This window comes from Hibiscus syriacus, unplaced genomic scaffold (genome assembly GCF_006381635.1).
Source record: "Hibiscus syriacus cultivar Baekdansim isolate YM2019G1 unplaced genomic scaffold, ASM638163v2 tig00116958_pilon, whole genome shotgun sequence".
Taxonomy (NCBI): Eukaryota; Viridiplantae; Streptophyta; class Magnoliopsida; order Malvales; family Malvaceae; genus Hibiscus; species Hibiscus syriacus.
Window position 1 is genome coordinate 1870227 of NW_024063484.1, and position 18373 is coordinate 1888599.

Consider the following 18373-nt stretch of genomic DNA (forward strand, 5'->3'; position numbering starts at 1 on the left):
CTAACTTGACTATCCAAAATTCATGTTTCAATCATTATGGTCCTAGAAATCATCGTTTTTGGTATTATCAATATTTTGACTCTTACAAAATCCGGGAAGAACGTATTCCTTCTCGTCAAGCTATGTTAGCTATCAATTTTAAATATCTCCCTCTTTTACAAGAGTGGAAATTTGATAAACTCTTTGACCTTGAACCCATCGTTTACCATCAACTTGTTCGTATTTCCTATTCTAATGTCGTTTGTGTTAAAAACCAAACTGAAACCGAAACTATAGGAATTCATTCCTACCTCCTAGGACAATTCTTATATATTGACTCGGCTTACATAGCCAATACATTCGGATTAGATAATGATGGTATTTCAAATGAAAAACAGGTTTTAGGATCTCGTTATAAAAGAAGGGATAGTGCAAGTGTCTTAGACCTTCATGAACGTTTTCTTCATCTAATGATTTCTTGGTGGTTTCGACCATCCGGAGGTTGTTATTCTACTCTTAGAGCCTTAGATCTTTGGTGGTTACATTGTTTCGAAAACAATATTAAAATCAACCTACCTCATATTATTTTTGCTGAAATTGTTGAAACCGTAAATCTTGTTCCTAACAAAAAAACTCTGTTCATCTCTTGTTTACGGTTGCATTTTGAGTAATCTGTTTTCCAAAGCTGGGTTTAGAGTCGGTCTAGATGTTGTTTTCCCCCTTAAGAAACAAATTAATCTTCTTTCCTTAACGAGAGCGGGATGGATTAAGGATAAGGAAACCGGTGAATGGGTTCGATCTTCTGCAAATACTCCGGGAGCTAGTTCTTCACAGGCTCCACCCGAAGCTGACGAAGATCTCGAGCTTGAGCAATTAATGCGAGATATCGATGAAGCCGAAGATGAGCCTGAGCAACCTGAGGAGCAGCCCGAGGAGCAAGCATAATAAACGCATCAAATGCCTCCATATTTTCAAACCTTTATGGAGACATTCGATTTTCGATATGCTACCATGGATTTGCACTTTACTTCTATAGAGTCCCATTTATCCACAATGGGAGCTCAACAATTAGAAATTCTTTGGGAGATGCATGCAAATAATGAAGCAACCAACGCGCGTATTAATGACCTCACTAACGAAATGGCCGCTATGTGAGCTCGTTTTCCTCCTCCTGATCCTGATATGTGATTCTATGTTTTGCTTTGAACTCCAAACTTATTGTTTTAACATTTTGAATATTTTGGAATATTTTTGTGGATTGATTGACTTTGAATTTGTTTTTTATGAACGGTTAGAAATTATCTATTTGGTGTGATTAAATTTATTCATTATTGCATCATTTACTTCATGATTAGATAAATGACCAATTTTGCCATTTCACATTAATTATGAATATTGATTATGAAACTAATGGCTAACGTTTCTCTTGCTTGTGATCTTAACAGCTTATATTATATATATAATCAATTGGCTAAATGATTTTAAAACCGTGTTTAAATTCTTTAAAATGTCTTTTTGATTTAACAAAAAGGGGGAGAAGTGTTAGTGTTAAAGTAAGGGGGAGTAATTTCAAAACTTGATTTCAAAATCTTAAAATTACTAAAATGTTTTGTTATATCAAAAAGGGGGAGATTGTTGAAAACATTTTGATATTTCGATATAACAAATTAAGTTAAATGAATTTTAAGATTTTCCAAATGATTTTCTAAGTATATTCGATAGAATTATTCGAATATCAAAACATTACTCCAAATCTTTCAAAGATCATTTTTAATCCTTACTCAAAGTGTAAAATTAAGTTTTAATCTTAAAACAATTTCAAAATAATTTTACAAAGTATTTCGAACCATTTCAAAGCCAAAAATTCCAGATTGCTCAGAGGGAACCGATTCCCCCCTAAGGGGGTACCGATTCCCCCCTGAATGGTTTGGCTCCGAGAATTCCAGTATGCTCGGAGGGAACCGATTCCCCCCAGGGGGTACCGATTCCCCCTTGTATAACGATCGAAATATTTGAATTTTACATTTAGGGAGTCGATTCCCCATAGGGTACCGATTCCCCCCACGCTCCAAACTGTTTTATTAATTGTTTTCACACTAAAACGACTATATTATTTTCTCTAATTATCCCCAACTTTCAGAAGTGATTCAAGGTGTATTTAAGCAAGCTTAGAAGCCATTGATCAAACAACAAGAAACATCAAGCAATTAGAATCAAGAGATAATCAAAGAGAAAGCATCAAACCTCAAGTTTGAGCATTTCAAGCCTATTTTTCATTCAATATTCATTTTGCTTTCAAGAACACTTATTGTGCTCAATTGTATTTATTCTTGAGTGTTCTTTCTTTGTTCTAGAATTGTGCAAACATATTTGCCTTGTGAGGTTTTTCTTGTAAGTTTACAAATTTGTATTTCTCTTTGAGAAAAGAGTGTTCTCAAGAATTGGGGTATATTCTTGAGGGAGTTGTAAGGTTATCTCTTTGGCCTCAAAAGAAAGAACAAATTAGTGAATTTGTTAGAAAATCCTTAGTGTGGATAGCTAAGGTAGTGGACGTAGACTTTGGTTGATAAAGTCGAACCATTCTAAATCGCTGTGCAATTTCTTTCAATTTTCTGCAAAAAACTTCCACAAAATTTTTATTGCCAATTCACCCCCTCTTGGCCGATTCAATCAATCGATTAACTCAACAACTACTCTCGTAGCTCCTACAACCTTAAGGCACTAAGCTTCATAAACAAAACAGAACATAACATAGGAAAAATAATCATTCATTAAAGTAAAACTTAAATATCCAAAATAAACTCCCACCAAATAAGATTAGTTCATGGTGGGGTTCGAAATAAACAAGCACAAAGCAAGTTAACCCGTTCCTTACAACCCAATTAATAAAATATGAAAGCAAAGAGCAAAGGAAAGGAGGAAAAGCCTTCGACGTGCACTGTCGGAGCTTCCCTCGGCCACCACGGACTGTCCCAGCGAACTAGCTCCTCTCGGATGCCTAGAACGCCACTCCCTCTAGCTTGTCAACGGAGGAATGCCACGGAAAAAATGATTGACGAAAAAAATAGAGATATTTTTCTTCGAATTTTTAGGCTCTTGGCGGCTGTGTAAAAGTTTCCCAAGTCCCCCTTAAAAAGTCAGGCTTCATCTTCTATTTATAGGGGAGAATGAACCTAGGGTTTTTTGTGTTAAAATTATATTAGTACCCTAAAGTTCATTCCTTTTATATGAGAGTCGGTGCAAAGATGGTAATTGGCTCCTCCTTTATAGCTGATTGCAGAAATCACATTTTATGCCATGACAGCTGTCTCTTACTAAAAATATTTTCTTTGACTTTTTCTGCCCATAAATGTCGTCCGAGTTGTTGCGGCAATCACATTTTGCTCAGTAGTCTCATCATGTCATGGCAATTCCCTTTTGCTTATCATTGCTCCCAAATCCTGCACATCATCAAACAAAACATCTTCCCCATAAAAGTAACACTGATTACAAAATAAAAATGCCTCGGCAAACAGAATTCCACCACATGCAACTATATGCTCCTAAATGCATCTATATGATCCTATATGAGCTTTTAGACAGTCAATAACTTAAGTGAAAAGGTCCCAAATATGACGAGGCTCCCCTACTAGAAGCGTCGATTATTTTCATCTCCATGTAAAGCAAAACTTCATATAAATATTGTAGAAGTGTTTGTTCAGTTAATCTTTGTAGCGGACAACTCACACATAGCTTCTTGAATCGCTCCCAGTAGTCATAAAGTGACTCCTCGTTATTTTGTTTAATTTCTAGGATGCTTCACCTCAGTTCGCTTACATTCACTGCTGGAAAAAACCTGTTAAGAGAATAGAAATGCTCGTAATTTAATTTGGTTTTCAGATACTCCATGATATTTTATGCTTGAATAGACCAAATGAAATCCGGTTAAGTGCTTGTGCAGACTTTTGCTAGGAATACTGTGAAAGGTCAGAAGTAAATGTATCAAACTCGTTTGAGTTGAAACGGCGTACCGCTTTGAGGATAGGCGATGCAAAGTGGTTATTACACTGCTGGAGCTACGGTTAGTACGCAGATGATTTGATTGCACTGCAGGAGCTACGGTTAGTTCGCGGATGACTTGATTGCCCATTCGTTCTGGATATTCTACGTTGTATGTCGAATTTGCAAAGGATTTGAAATCAGCGTCAATTGGATTGGTGAAATGCGTGGAATATATTGATTCCTCGTATGTGGCGTTAGTTGTGTCCTCAGAACTTGTTTGTTCTTGTCGTTTCTTTCTTTTCTCCCAAAGTGTTTGACCGTGAATTTGTCTCTCTCGCGCTTCGATTTCTAGATCAATTTTTTCTAATGTGCCCGGATTCTTTCTGGTCATAAATCAAAAACAAGAAAATTAAATCAGTAACTTGCTGACGTGTCCGTTACTAAAAATAGCATAATTATATATTTGGTCCTTAATTTTTACATATTCTATCAATTTAGTCACTATTTTAATTCAATTAAATAAAATTAATTATCCAATTAGAACATGACATGTGTCAATATATGATTGGAAGGTTTTATTTATGAATTTTAAATTATTTAATTAAATGATTTTATAACCAATCGGGTGGTGACAAGTGTCACCACCCGATTGAAATGAAAAATTGAACAACCAATTTTCACCCCAAGAGATTTGAACGTGCGTTTTTGGGGGGAGAGTAGCCAAATGCCCAAACCGCTAGGCCAAAGCTTCCTAAAAATTCTAACTTACAACAATTTGTATTTGACTTGTACGTTAAATTATTTGGTTAAATAAATTTCAGTTTGATTAATGGTTACGGAAAAAATTTGGTTAATTCGATTCAGTTAATAATTTTCAAATAAATTTCGGTTCGATTAACGGTTAAGGAAAATTTAATTTATTTGAAAATTATTAACCGAATTGAATTAACCAAATTTTTTTCTATAACCATTAATCAAACTGAAATTATTTGACCGTTAATCGAACCAAAATTTATTTGAAAATTATTAACTGAACCAAATTAACCAAATTTTTTTCTTTAACATTAATCTAACCGAAATTATTTAACCGTTAATCGAACCGAAATTTATTTGAAAATTATTAACCAAATTTTTTTCTTTAACCATTAATCAAAACGAAATTATTTGACCGTTAATTGAACCGAAATTTATTTGAAAATTATTAACTGAATTTTTTTCTTTAACCATTAATCGAACCAAAATTATTTGACAGTTAATCGAACCCAAATTTATTTTATTCAGTTAATAATTTTCAAATAAAATTCTATTCGATTAACGGTCAAATAATTTCGGTTCGATTAATGGTTAAAAAAATCGATTGATTTGGTTCAGTTCGATTAACGGTTAAATAATTTTGGTTCGATTAATGGTTAAAGAAAAAAAAATCGTTTAATAATTTTCAAATAAATTTCGGTTCGATTAACGGTCAAATAATTTCGGTTCGATTAATGTTAAGGAAAAAATTTGGTTAATTTGGTTCAGTTAATAATTTTCAAATAAATTTCAGTTCGATTAACGGTCAAATAATTTTGGTTCGATTAATGTTAAAGAAAAAAATTCGATTAACTTGGTTCGGTTAATAATTTTCAAATAAATTTCGGTTAACGGTTAAAGAAAAAATAATTTATTTAAGCAGATAATTTGTTTAATTCTTTTTATAATTAATAAACTTTTACAAGTTAAATACAAATTGTTGTATGTTAGAACCATTAGAGAGCTTTGGCCTAGTGGTTTGGGCATTTAGTTACTCTATCCTAAAGGCACAGGTTATAATCCCTTTGGGCGCAAATTAGTTTGTTCAATTTTCCATTTCAATCGGGGTAGTGACACGTGTCACCACCTGATTGGTTAAAAAATTTAATTAAATAATTTAAAATTTATAAATAAAACCTTCCAATCATATATTGACATGTGTCACGTTTTAATTGGATAGTTAAATTTATTTAATTAAATTAAAATAGTGACTAAATTGATAGAATATGTAAATATTAAATACCAAATATATAATTATGCTATTTTTATTAACGGAGCAAATTCATTTTTTTAACGGAAAGTGGTCTGATTGATTCAATTAAAAAGTTTGGTGGTCGAATTGAGATAAAAAATAGCTCGGTGGCAAGATTGATTTATGACCATAGTTTGGTGGTCTCCCGTGTAGTTTACCCAAAAAAATATCTTCCTTTGTGCATATAAAACGGTGTAGGTTTATACTTTGTGATCGGTGAAACGATTGGCTTGGAAAAATATCAATTATTTTAAACTTTTTTATTAGTTCCGTATTTTAAACGTGTTTTACTGTTTCATTTTCAATTTTCGTCCCTGAACTTTGTTAAATTTGCGAAGCAGGACTTCTGTGACTTTATGCAGGAGATGATATCAATGATGAATAATGTGAAAGACGAGGTTAGCCCTTGGTTTATTACTTTAACAAGGTTATATTTCGTAATTATGATTCTAATGGACTGACCTAGATATTTTGGGATGGCCTTTTTGGAAAACCGTAGGGGGATAGTTTCGAGGATTTGCAAAGGATGTTTACAGAAATGGTCGGCGGAGATGACAAGAACCCCGATCCAACGGTGAGTAAGAGAACACGTGTCACAGCATCTAAAGGCAATGCGGCTAAAATGAACAGTTCTCGTGCTGACGCGTGGAAAATTTAGTTTTAGGGTTAATTTCTTTCATTTTATGGGTAAAAAAAGTTGCCTATCATAATCATTTGGAATAAAAAAAGTATTGAAACTATAAATATTATAAGGATATATAAGATAATTAATTATATTTTAAATTTATATATATTTATGATTTAATTTAAATTGTAAATATACATATATAATTAATTATAAGATATATTACAAGAATAATATAGAGGTTATGACTATGGCTCGAGCACCGGTTGACACAGATTTGATATTCAACGTCGGAATCTCTCTTGATCAGCTTCGACATCTGTACTTTCCTCTCCGAGCTCTTCGTTAAATACTAATGGGGTCATTGCTGCCATAATCAATCTTTTCATAAAACCCAACAGTATGGAGCAAACAAAGAACGAGCCATATAAACCAAATCCTTGTAGGTTTAATATTGTATTGACAAGTACAACTTCATGCAGATATATTTCATTTGAGACGTGAATCGTTGGTGTTGATCGTCAAGGTCCTGCACCACTGCGGTGCTAAAGCATGGTTGCAGTGAACCTGTAAGATTGTGGTAGGGAAGAGTCCGGGCAAAGTGGTGGATCATGTTGGGAGTTCAAAGCCTGCCTGAGCCAACACCATATGGCTTTATCTGGTGTGTCCTCCATCTTATGAAAGCATCAAATGAGATAAGAGCATTACATGCTGCAAAACATTGAGAAAGTTGCCAGATAAAAGGCATCGACGAATGAATCCATACATTGTTGAAGCTACGAGGTGTACTGAGAAGCCGGTCCAAAAATTATATCGGAAAAAAATTATTTGCTCTCGTTGAGAGTCGAACTCAAGACCTCCCGCTTACTAAACGGGTGCACTAACCAACTGAGCTACGAGAGCAGATGCCCCCTATTTTGTTAACAATTTTATAGTTTTTAAACAAAATAACAGTTATAATTATTCCCAAGCTCCCAACCTCCAATACCTAAAATCTAATGCCAACCTTATGATGCCGAAGTTAAGGGGAAAATACATATAGTGTTCTTAAATAAAAAAGTGGATTTATGTAATCTTCTTAGTCAAATCATTGGAATTTGATTCAAATAAATCAACTCCTCATATGGGGAACTAGCTGGAAAACTTCCAAAAGACCCTAAAACAATTCATTTTCCTGTCAAATCAAAATAACACAGCTCTTAGCTTCAAGGAAAAAGAATCCATCATAAGCTCTATACAGATGTTAGACATCTTTTCCCCCCCAGTCTTCAGCTGGCCAAGGAAAATGTCGACTATGTACATGTCGGTGTCAACGGCTCACACCGCGGGTCAAAATGGACATGGTCATGAAAAGCCATGCTTGCATATCAAAAGATTATCTCCTTGAGGATTAAGAGGATTAGCATGGCAATTGGCAAAGCAAATGATAACAAGTACTGAAGCACACATTTTGCTACGGTCGTCGTCTGGTATTTAATGGTCCTATAGCTACTTAAGTAAAACACGTCTTGAGTTTTACCTACATGAAAAATGTGCTAAATTGCCATTCGAGATACAACACCCTTTTTCATTCTAGCCATCCTCTTAACCTCTATGCTTCATATCGCCCGGGGATTGGTCGGCTCGTTACATGTGATGAGTTCAAAGACATTTTGTCTTGGTTTCATATATTTTTGTGAGCTGTGTAACTTCAAGCTTTAACGTGAATTTTTGGTTTCATGATCACTTTAAAATTGGTGAAAAGGCTATGGAATTAAGTGCTGAATCATGTTCGAGTTTGAGGCCTGAACCAACACCATATGCTTTATCTAGTGCATCGACCTCGATCTTTTTTCAGTCCATGCACTGTTACAAGTTTCGAGGTGCAGTTGGAAGCCGATGAAAGCATCAAATAAGAAACATTTTGCTGCACATGCATGCTGCAAAACATAGAGAAAGTTACCAGGTAAAAGGCATGACAAAGGGTGTAGGACATAATATAATACTGAAAAAAATATGAACTGCTTTCGTTGAGAGTTGAACTCAAGACCTCCCGCTTACTAAACGGGTGCTCTAACCAACTGAGCTACGAAAGCAGATGCTACAGTTTTCTTCAAAAGTTTATAAATTCATTAAATATAGTAACAGTTAAAATTGATCCCAATTTCCCAACCTCCAATACCAAAAATCTAATGTAAACCTTGTGATTAGGAGTGTGCAAAACTATCCGACCCGCCGATCCGGACCTATAAAAATTAGATAATTTTCTAAAAACATTTACCCTGCCGGATCGGGCATGGGTCACAAAATTAAAGTTTTTGGGTACTAGGTTACCCGAGTACCCGTTTAGTTTATATATATATAAAATATAATGAATTATTTATATTATGAATTATTAGATTTTGTATTTCGAACTTTTAAATTTTATATTCGGATGTTGGAGTATGTAATTCGAAGTTTCGAACATTTAAATTTGTATATATATTTTTAAAAATTAATAATTTGAAAATGAAAAAAAGACTGGGTACCTGCAAAATCTAGATACCTGATTACCAGGTATCGGCAACATTCGGGTCGGGACACGAGCCGAGAAATCACTGACTTAAATGTTGCACGTACCCGATAATCAGATACCCAAAAAATAGATACCCGAATTTGCACACCCCATATCAAATTTGAGGGGGGAAATCTAGCTAGGATTCCTATATAACAAACTGGATCTATGTCATATTTTTAGTCAAATCAATAGAATTTCAAGCTTGTTCTTGGCTATTGTCATGACCCTATAAACGGAACAAAATGCACAGTTTATGAATTGCGAATCTTAGGATTCCTAAAAGTCTTTTACATTTTGCATATAATTGTAAACATTGGCTATGTGCTAATTACTTAAAGCAACCCTTGAAATATGAGTCCCAACAACTGCAGTAGGGCGACTGAGCATTTATTGTCAAAAATGATTGAAAGTATTTAGAATAGATATTATTTTGTAATCACCTTAACTTTCAAATATATATATATATATATATATATTAGTCCCACTCGAATGATCTTTACTATTTTCGGCATGGTTAACTATGATCAGTCATGAGCAACACATTGTATTCTCATACCCGATGTTAAATGTAAATAACACATTCATCCTTTAGTTCCGAAGGATTCTTTTATCACCTCCCCATGTCATCTCAATTTCCTGATGCTCTTGTAACCTGAAAACAAGGAGTGACAATGAAAAGAAAATAAGAAATGCAACCACAGTCTCCTTGCATACCCTCTTCTTGTAGAAGCAACATAGCCTAATCACCTTTGAAAGTAACTTTTGTTTATTATTTTATTAACGCGCTGAGTATCCTTTATTTGTTGTTCTGGTTAAGCCTGCACTTCCTACATCGGTACCTCTTATTCGTTCACATGATGAATTCTTAACTAATGCATGTCGGGCACGCCATCGCCTTTCTTACGGTACACTATTTGCTGTTAGAATCTGAGAGTCTGAACTGTGAGTTATTCTGACCCAAAATCATCGATTCTTTGGCTTTTACAGGCACCCAGGTATTACAAGCTGCAAAACATAGAGAAAGTTAGCATATAAAAGGCAATGTCCAATGGCGTAAAATGATAATATTGAAAATATAAATAAATTGCTTTCGTTCAGAGTCAAACTCAATACCTCCTGCTTACTAAACGGGTGCTCTAAGCAACCGAGCTACGAAATCAAATCAAATTCGATTTGAGGGGGGCATATATGTAGGATTTTTATATAATATGTAATCTTCTTAATCAAATCAATAGAAATTGAAACGAGTAAATCAACTCAATGGGAAACTAGCTAGAAAACTCCCGAACGACCCTAAAACAATTCATCTTTCTTTGTCAAATCAAAAGAATGCAGCTCTTAGCTTCAAGGAAAAAGAATCCATCATAAGCTCTATACGGACGCTGGGACATCTTTTCCCCACATTCTTCAGCTGGCCGAGGACAATGTCGGCTTTGGACATATCGTGTCGGCTCACACCACGGGTCAAAATGGACATGGTCATGAAAAGCCATGCTTGCATATCAAAAGAATATCTCCTTGAGGATTAAGAGGACTAGCATGACAAAGCACATGACAACAAGTACTGAAGCACACATCACCATTCCTCCTTGTTTCTGTGTTCTCTCTGCCTGCAAAGTCCAATCCATACAAGAATGAGAAAGAGTCACGGGAAACAGCTGAATTCGGATCGATATTTGGACAAAAGAGAAAGGACCTTCTGTGGCTGTTTGAGGCCTTCTTCAACTGTGGTTGCAACATTCAGAATGTTGTAGTCGATCCAATCGATAATTGTGCCCTGTTTGAAGAGAGAGGTACATTTAGTAATACCGGAAAAGGTCAGAACCTATTACCAAGAGCTGATGTAATCCGACCTGATCAATTACGAGAACTGATAGATCCTTCATAATCTGAGCAAGCTCATTTACTGACTCCACAATCTACAAAAAAGAATTTAAGTACATATAAATAAATAGCACCTGATAGCTATGAAAGCAGCTGAGATAAGAAACGTATTGCGAGTAATGCAATACTTGCCTGTTGGATCTCCCTTTCCCTCTCAACTGTATACACCTCACTTTGTTTTAGCTTTGCCATCTGATGCTCATTAAACATCTAAATAACATAACTGTGAAAGATTAGAATCTGACACCTAACTGAAATCAAATATAAGACCTAATATCTCGATATACAAAATACAATTGAGCTCCAAGACCCTAACATGATATTTGGGCTTAGCACCCTAAAACTCATCTTTACTGAAATGAGTTAGGATAGATCATATAATGGAAACATGAGCAGGAGATGGTTTAAAGAAATACCATATCATCCCAATCATCATCTTCTTCTTTAGATCTATTCCCATTTAGATTCATCTCCATATCAGCTCCTTCCTGATCATACACAAGAAACCAAAATTAATTACACTGAAAACGTAAAGCAATAAGTTTAAATCGTTCGACTAATTAGAATTCAGAATGCAATAAAATACGATAACATGTTGTATTGCCTACCGGAAAGTTTCTTCCATTACCTCCATCTGCTGCCTGAGGCGCTTTAAATAAGTTGATTGTTTCTTCCGAAGCTCCACTGAAAGCTTCTGAAGGTCAGTGGCAAGTTGACGCTGCCAAAAAGAAGAAAAGCAGTGAAAGAAAGAAATTAAAACAAAAGCAAAATCCAGAATAAAACATCTTTTGAGAGATTAACAACTGAGGTAAAATGTCAGATCCCATGGAGAACCAAAGAATAACACCAGATGTTAGACACTAGTATCTTTCACATTCCAACAACACAGGTGTATAGGCTAGATAACTAAAAGATGACAACAAAGGTGATAGAGATAGGGAGCACTTGACACTGCATCATATGATAATATCATCCTTTCCAAAGCCTGCTACTAGTAAAATTTAGGCCAATAGGCAATAGACAAATCGTCAAGCAGCAAGAAAGAATTGCCATGCTAAATGGATAAGTGTCATACGAATACTTGCCTAAATGATTTACATTTCTTGACCTGAACATTGAGCTTCACAATTCAAAAATGAATTTGATAGCCGCTAAGCCTTACCTGAACATTTTTCCTGACATTTGAATCCTCAGAAGGTCCGGTAGCAGAGAGTTTCTGTAATCTCTTCTCCGATCTCTTCAACAGATTGGTTATCTTACTAGTAAGATTCTCAATATTGCGTTGATCTTCTTTACCATCACCAAATGAAGGCATTAAAGCCTTTGCATGAGCCTTGCCTAACTCGGCCATTTTAGCCCGCGCACGTTGCACATTAGTTGCTATTTCTCCGGAAACATCTACCCAAGACGGTGGTAGACCGATGGGGGCTGTACCCTTACTGCAAAACGTAGACGATCCTTTATTGTCCTCCTAATAATTTATGACCATTAAGCTAACTAATTTATATCTGAATAAGTTCAAGCAGAATTAAAAGAAGAAGAAAAAATTGATCGTGATCTTGAATTCTTCATCTTATATTTACAAATTAACAGGAAAATAAATATGATCTATAACGACAGTTTGAAATGCAATATTACCTCGAGTTTCCAGGATCATCGGTACTCAGAGCAGTATAAGACCGCTTTGAATGGAGCAACGAAGTGCTAGCCATCTCAATCGCCGGCGCTCCACCGGATCTCGGCCTCAGATTCGCCGTCGACGAGCTCGTCGGAAGTCTAGCGCCCTTCAACGCATCCCTATATTTATTGAATAACCACGACCGGTTCCTCGTCGCCATTGCTCTCTAAAAACGAAATTTAGATATTATCCAAAATGTTTAAATCTAAATACAGGGAAAAGGGACAGCCATTTTTTTTTAAAATCTAAATACAGATTCAGATTTAGAATTTAGAAGTCTAAATTTGATGAAATTCTCATGGCGGAGCAAAAACGAGTTCTGTGGCCACGTGACCGGAGGCCGGCGATTGACCGTTAAGGAGACGGTTGAACAACGGCCGAGTCACGTGCCGGGGAAGAAATGATAAGGTGCGCATTGATTTTTATTTTATTTTATTTTTTGAGAATTTATATCATATTATTAGGCTCTAAATTACAACTTTGATTTATTAGTGAAGTTAATCACATTTTAGTTCAAAATTTGGATGATAGAGAATTATCATCCCCTACAGAAAATTTGAGCAATTGAATATAGAAAATTTGAGAAATTGAATATATATATATATGAGATATCATCATGATACACAATGTTAAACTCTTTTAGTTTTACACAAAATTAAGACCGTTGGATGAGTAAAAATAGATTGTTGAAGTTAACAGTAGGAAATGAAAAGATATTCACTGCAAAAAAGGAATTAATCTCAACTATATATTTTCACTTATTTAACGGTCCTAAATCTACGTAAAACTAAAAAAATTTACCTTATGTGAGTGATATTAACCATATATATATATATATATATATATATATATATATATATATATATATCCTTCAATTCACCAACATTTCAATTTCATGATCTACTAATGTTCAACAAAAAATTATCTGAACAAATAATTATGATTAAAATAGTAAAAAAAGGCCCTTTTAGACCTTTTAAATTTTTAAAATTTGACAATTTGGTTCTTTTTTAAAAATAATTTAATTTTTATTAATTAGTTTAATATAAAATTAAGTGTTCAAACTATACTCTAAATTGACTTTTGGTGTCTAAAGAATTTTTTAAAAAACAAATGCTTAATGTTTTTTCGTTACACTTTTAGGTATCTACCGTTAAAAAAAGTTAAGTGACATGTATCACGTCTAGATTTTTTTAAAATATTTTTAAATAATATTTTATTTTTAAAAAATAAGTACAAATATGACATGTCACTTAATCATTTTTTTAACAATAGACACCTAAAAGTGTAACTGAGAAAAATTAAACATTTATTTTTAACGAAAAAAATTTTAGACACAAAAAAATCAATTTTGAGTATAGTTTTAACATTTATTATTATATTAAAACTTATTAATTTCAAATAATGTAAAATATATATATATATATATATATTAAATATTATTTTTTGAATTGTTTAAAACGATTATAATGTAATTTACTAATTTTTGTTCAAAAAATATTTATTAACAATACACGTATATTTTATAAATGTAATTGCTTTAATTTAATACCTCTAGAAAAAATAATATTTTTTTATCTCTGAGATCATTTTATTGTTTTTATTCTAAATTATTGATAATATATACTTATTGATATTATTATAAAAATAGAAAGGCCAATTATAATTAAAAATATAAAATAAAATATTTTTTTGATTAAGCTAAGATGATTACAAAGTAGTATTTATTTTAAATATTCTCAACTATTTGACAAGTAATGCTTAATCACACTTCTGCAATCACTAATGCTTGAACCTTTTACCTCTAGGAATAATAATTATTTTTTCAATTATCGAATTAAGTTTATTCGTGAGAAAGTAAAATAATTTAATTTTAATTTTATTAGATATTGATATACTCATAAATTAAAATAAAGCCTAAAGATAAATAAATTAAGATTCTTTTTTTATATATAAAAGCGGAGATATCTCAAGTACGACAATCTTAATATATAACTAAAGAAAAAACATTATTTTTTTATTGAAAATATTATATCGGCACTACCTAAAATGTTATTTTTTATTAAAAGAAATTAGGTAAAAAAATTAACATTTTCGGTAAAAAAAATAATATTTTATTAAAAATATTAAAAAAATATTAATATTTTTATGCGATATTTTCGTATATTAATTACGTCGTAGAGCAGATTACCCATAAGCGCTAACACTTAGGGGGTGTTTGATTCAAAGATTGTGGGATTCCCATGGGATGAGAATCCCACATTCCCATGTTTGGTTGGCTGGGAATCTCATTCCCGGTAATGTTTTATTACCAATAGTAGATTTTTTGGGGTATATTACTGGGAATGTCATTATCTCCCTTCTCTTAGGTATTGTAACATTACTGGCGTTTTGAACTAAAATACCCTTAAATTTTTATTTTTTTCAAAAATATCTTTCTTCTGTCATTGAATAATAAAAATTCTACGAAAGTTAAATTACAAATTTATCCTTAAATTATTTTAGATTTACAAAAAAATCTATAATTAAAATTTTATATGAAGTTCAAGGGTTAAAATTTTTTTTTACTCTTTCATTAAACCTTTTTTATATTTTTAATTTTGTAAAAAAATTATATAAATATTATGAATTTAATTTTTTTAAAGAAAATATATAAATATTTTACAATTTATAATATTATACAAATATATAATAAGGACAATTTAGTCAAATATACATTTCAATAATCTTGTATTCCTTTAACCAAACACGGTAATCTTACATTCTTACTAAACCAACCAAAACACAAAATACAACATTTCCAGTAATTCTATTCCCTAATAACCTTTACTATTTCCATCTCCACGTAAAAAAGTAGCTGCTTCTCTTTCTCAAATATCAACCCCCAAAGACCTAACTTGCCTTTCTTAATTGAACTTCACAAAACCAAGATCAGAGCATAAAAGATTTGATTTTTTACCCCATAAATTCAATATTTCTTTTTTCTTAATCTCTGGGTTGAAAATTAACTGATTTAAAAATGGATGTTGATTAATGGGCTGCTTGTCTTTCTTCAACCACTAGGAGGTATCATCATCAATCAGCTCTTCAATCACGATCTGGTAGGCCTTAAAATCCATTCAAAAAAAAAAAACTTGGAAACCTTTTAAGAAAATATTAGTCTTTTTACTAGATTCTTTTTTTGCCTTCTAAAAGAGTTGATTTAATGTTTGGAAATGGGTTGAAAATGCAGATATGCTTATGGGGTTTGAAGAAATGGATGGAGAAGATGATATAAGAGAGGAATTCCCATGCCCTTTTTGTTCAGAGTATTTCGATATCGTCGGCTTGTGCTGTCACATTGATGATGAGCATCCCGTGGAAGCAAAAAATGGGGTATTTCTCAATCCTTTTCCCCCCTTTTCTTTAATTTTGATATTTGCCAACTTATTAGCAAGTTTATCTTGTTAGTACTTCTATTTTAAGAATTATTCAAAGCTTACTTAACTGAGTTAAGCTGTGAATTATTATCAGTCGAATTGAAAGGAATTGGAAAGGGAGTTGTTTGTTATAGATCCAAGTTGTCGAAGTTTTAAGCTTTTGCTTCAAAAGTTACTATTTTATTTAAATGGCTCTTGTAATAGTTATAATGTGAACTAGTTTAGACTACAAGCTCCAATTCAGCTAACTATTTATAATATGAAGTTTTAAGCTGCAAGTTGTTGATTTACACATTTTATATTAATCCTGGCCGGGCTTGACAAATAGTAGATTGGTCTTCTATATGTAAGTTTGATGTAAAGGAGTTTTATAGTTATCGTTTATAGATTCTTATGTTGATAATGATCGGTGTGAGAGCTTTTTATTATAATTGGGAAGATGTTTACCGAATCTAAACTCGGTTGATGATGGGTTGCTTGACTTGCTTCTATTTGCAGGTATGTCCTGTCTGTGCATTGAGGGTGGGAGTAGATATGGTTGCACACATAACCTTACAACATGGAAATATATTCAAGGTGTCCCTGCGTATCAAGTTACTATTGTTTATGTTGAAATATCTTTGAAATTCATAGTCAAGTTGTTTAAATCCGTTGCTTATTTTGTGTGACATCTACCTGGAAATCATGTTGGAGTCTGCTAAATTTTGTAGAATTTTACCATTGGATCTCAATCTTACCAGAAAATCTATCACCTTTGGTGTGCAAGAAGACTCCTCTGCCCCCATTCCAGTATTGTGGAACAGTAGCAGCATTCCTACCTTTATTTGTGGCCTTAGTTGTACGACAGTTGTGCCATTGTTAGGACTTGATTCATATATCTTCATTTCCTTAGCGAGTGGTTACATGCAGCGCAAACGGAAATCGCTTAGAAGTGGATCACATTCAACACTTTATCTTCTGAGGAAGGCGCTGCAAGAAGGAAACATGTAATCCCTCTTTGGGGGTTCTTCTTGTATAGCACCCTCATCCAACTCCGCACCTGATCCATTGTTACCTTCGTTTATTTTGCCCATGGTTGATGATCGTGTTAGTGTTCAGCCTCAGTTTTCTAGCGAAACAAGCACAACTAAGAATCCATCTACCATGCCATTCTTTGAGAAAAGGAGGTGAATTCAACATACATTTAATTTATTAGCATGCAATGACTTTATTTTATTAATATTGAAATGCAAATACTTATTATGCCTCCCAAGAAAATAGAACTAGATGTTCAGCGCTGTCATGTGCTTGAGGATTCATTCATCTCTTAAAATTACACTTGTTAAAGCAAAAACTAAGCAGATTGACCTCTTTTGCCATTGATCTCGATCTCTACCTGCTGGTTCGAACTACTGATTTTATCCTATATCTTTAGTCAAGGACTCCATCTCTGTACACGGCCTTTATTGGCCTCTCTTCAAAAGTTCCGCATATTGGTCGGTTATTTAAGCAGGATAGTTGGGGCATACTATAAAACTTTATGCTAGTGTAAAATTGTACATCTGCCTTACCATATTACTAATATGAATGGTTTAATAATTAGTCATTAGGCTGAGTGTCTCAGTTTTCGGTTAGTGTTTATTCTTTCTCATCTGCATCGGTACTGCTACCTTATTCCAATGAGACTGATGATGATCTAGTATTGGATTTCTCCTCTGGCAATGAACTTTTCCTAAAGTTTGTATCAGCCTTCTCTTCTAATATTTGGCTTTGATACAGAAATGTGTAGTCAACTCCATTTTCATTCAAAGATCAGGAAGAGAAGGCAAAAATATGTGAATTCGTTCGAGGGCTGCTGTTATCCATGATTCTCAATGCTATCTTATGATGTCATAAGGATGGATGGCTGCAATTGTAGACTCGAATCCCTTACCGGCATTCGGTTATCTTGTCATGCCATAAGGATGGTTGGCTGCAATTGTGGACTCGAATCCCTTACAGCGTCCGGTTAACGGCGAAGAGGGCCAACTGCTAAGCTCTATGGGTTTTTATTGATGTATGCACTGAATATGTTGATGTCTTATAATGTTGGAATAAGGTGTAGGGATGAGTGTAATATATGTAGCATATGTGGACTCTTTAGTTTATTAGGGCCTGATCAGATTTCCGCTTCTTTTCTCATGATCATATCTAATAAGAAAAATAAATTTAAATTCTAGAACGGTGTTTGTTTTCAAGTAGCATATAC

At 33.5% G+C, this 18373-nt stretch overlaps 1 protein-coding gene, 2 non-coding genes and 1 pseudogene across 3 annotated transcripts; 1 reads left to right on the forward strand and 3 right to left on the reverse strand.

Moving 5' to 3' along the window:
* Window positions 1-7458: 7458 nt before the first annotated feature.
* TRNAT-AGU lies at window positions 7459-7532 on the reverse strand. Its single transcript has one exon. It is a non-coding gene; the product is annotated as a tRNA-Thr (tRNA).
* Window positions 7533-8630: 1098 nt separating this feature from the next.
* TRNAT-AGU lies at window positions 8631-8704 on the reverse strand. The gene has a single exon. It is a non-coding gene; the product is annotated as a tRNA-Thr (tRNA).
* A 1963-nt stretch (window positions 8705-10667) lies between these two features.
* LOC120189634 (syntaxin-41-like) lies at window positions 10668-13058 on the reverse strand. The gene is made up of 8 exons (XM_039192857.1): window positions 12688-13058; window positions 12212-12488; window positions 11678-11767; window positions 11466-11537; window positions 11182-11259; window positions 10998-11084; window positions 10862-10942; window positions 10668-10775 (listed from the first exon to the last, which is right to left on the reverse strand). The coding sequence occupies exons 1-8, from the start codon at window positions 12885-12887 to the stop codon at window positions 10668-10670; spliced, it is 993 nt and encodes a 330-aa protein (XP_039048788.1). The 5' UTR covers window positions 12888-13058.
* A 2577-nt stretch (window positions 13059-15635) lies between these two features.
* Window positions 15636-18315, forward strand: LOC120189503 (annotated as a pseudogene).
* Window positions 18316-18373: the final 58 nt, after the last annotated feature.

What these genes read in the sequence shown, in the direction of transcription:
- LOC120189634 (XM_039192857.1), bottom strand. Translation starts at nt 12,887, where the DNA reads ATGGCGACGAGGAACCGGTCGTGGTTATTCAATAAATATAGGGATGCG. An exon ending in GATGATCCTGGAAACTCGAG is followed by an intron (nt 12,489 to 12,687) that starts GTAATATTGCAT and finishes TACGTTTTGCAG; the next exon opens with TAAGGGTACAGCCCCCATCG. An exon ending in TCGGATTACATCAGCTCTTG is followed by an intron (nt 10,943 to 10,997) that starts GTAATAGGTTCT and finishes CTCTTCAAACAG; the next exon opens with GGCACAATTATCGATTGGAT.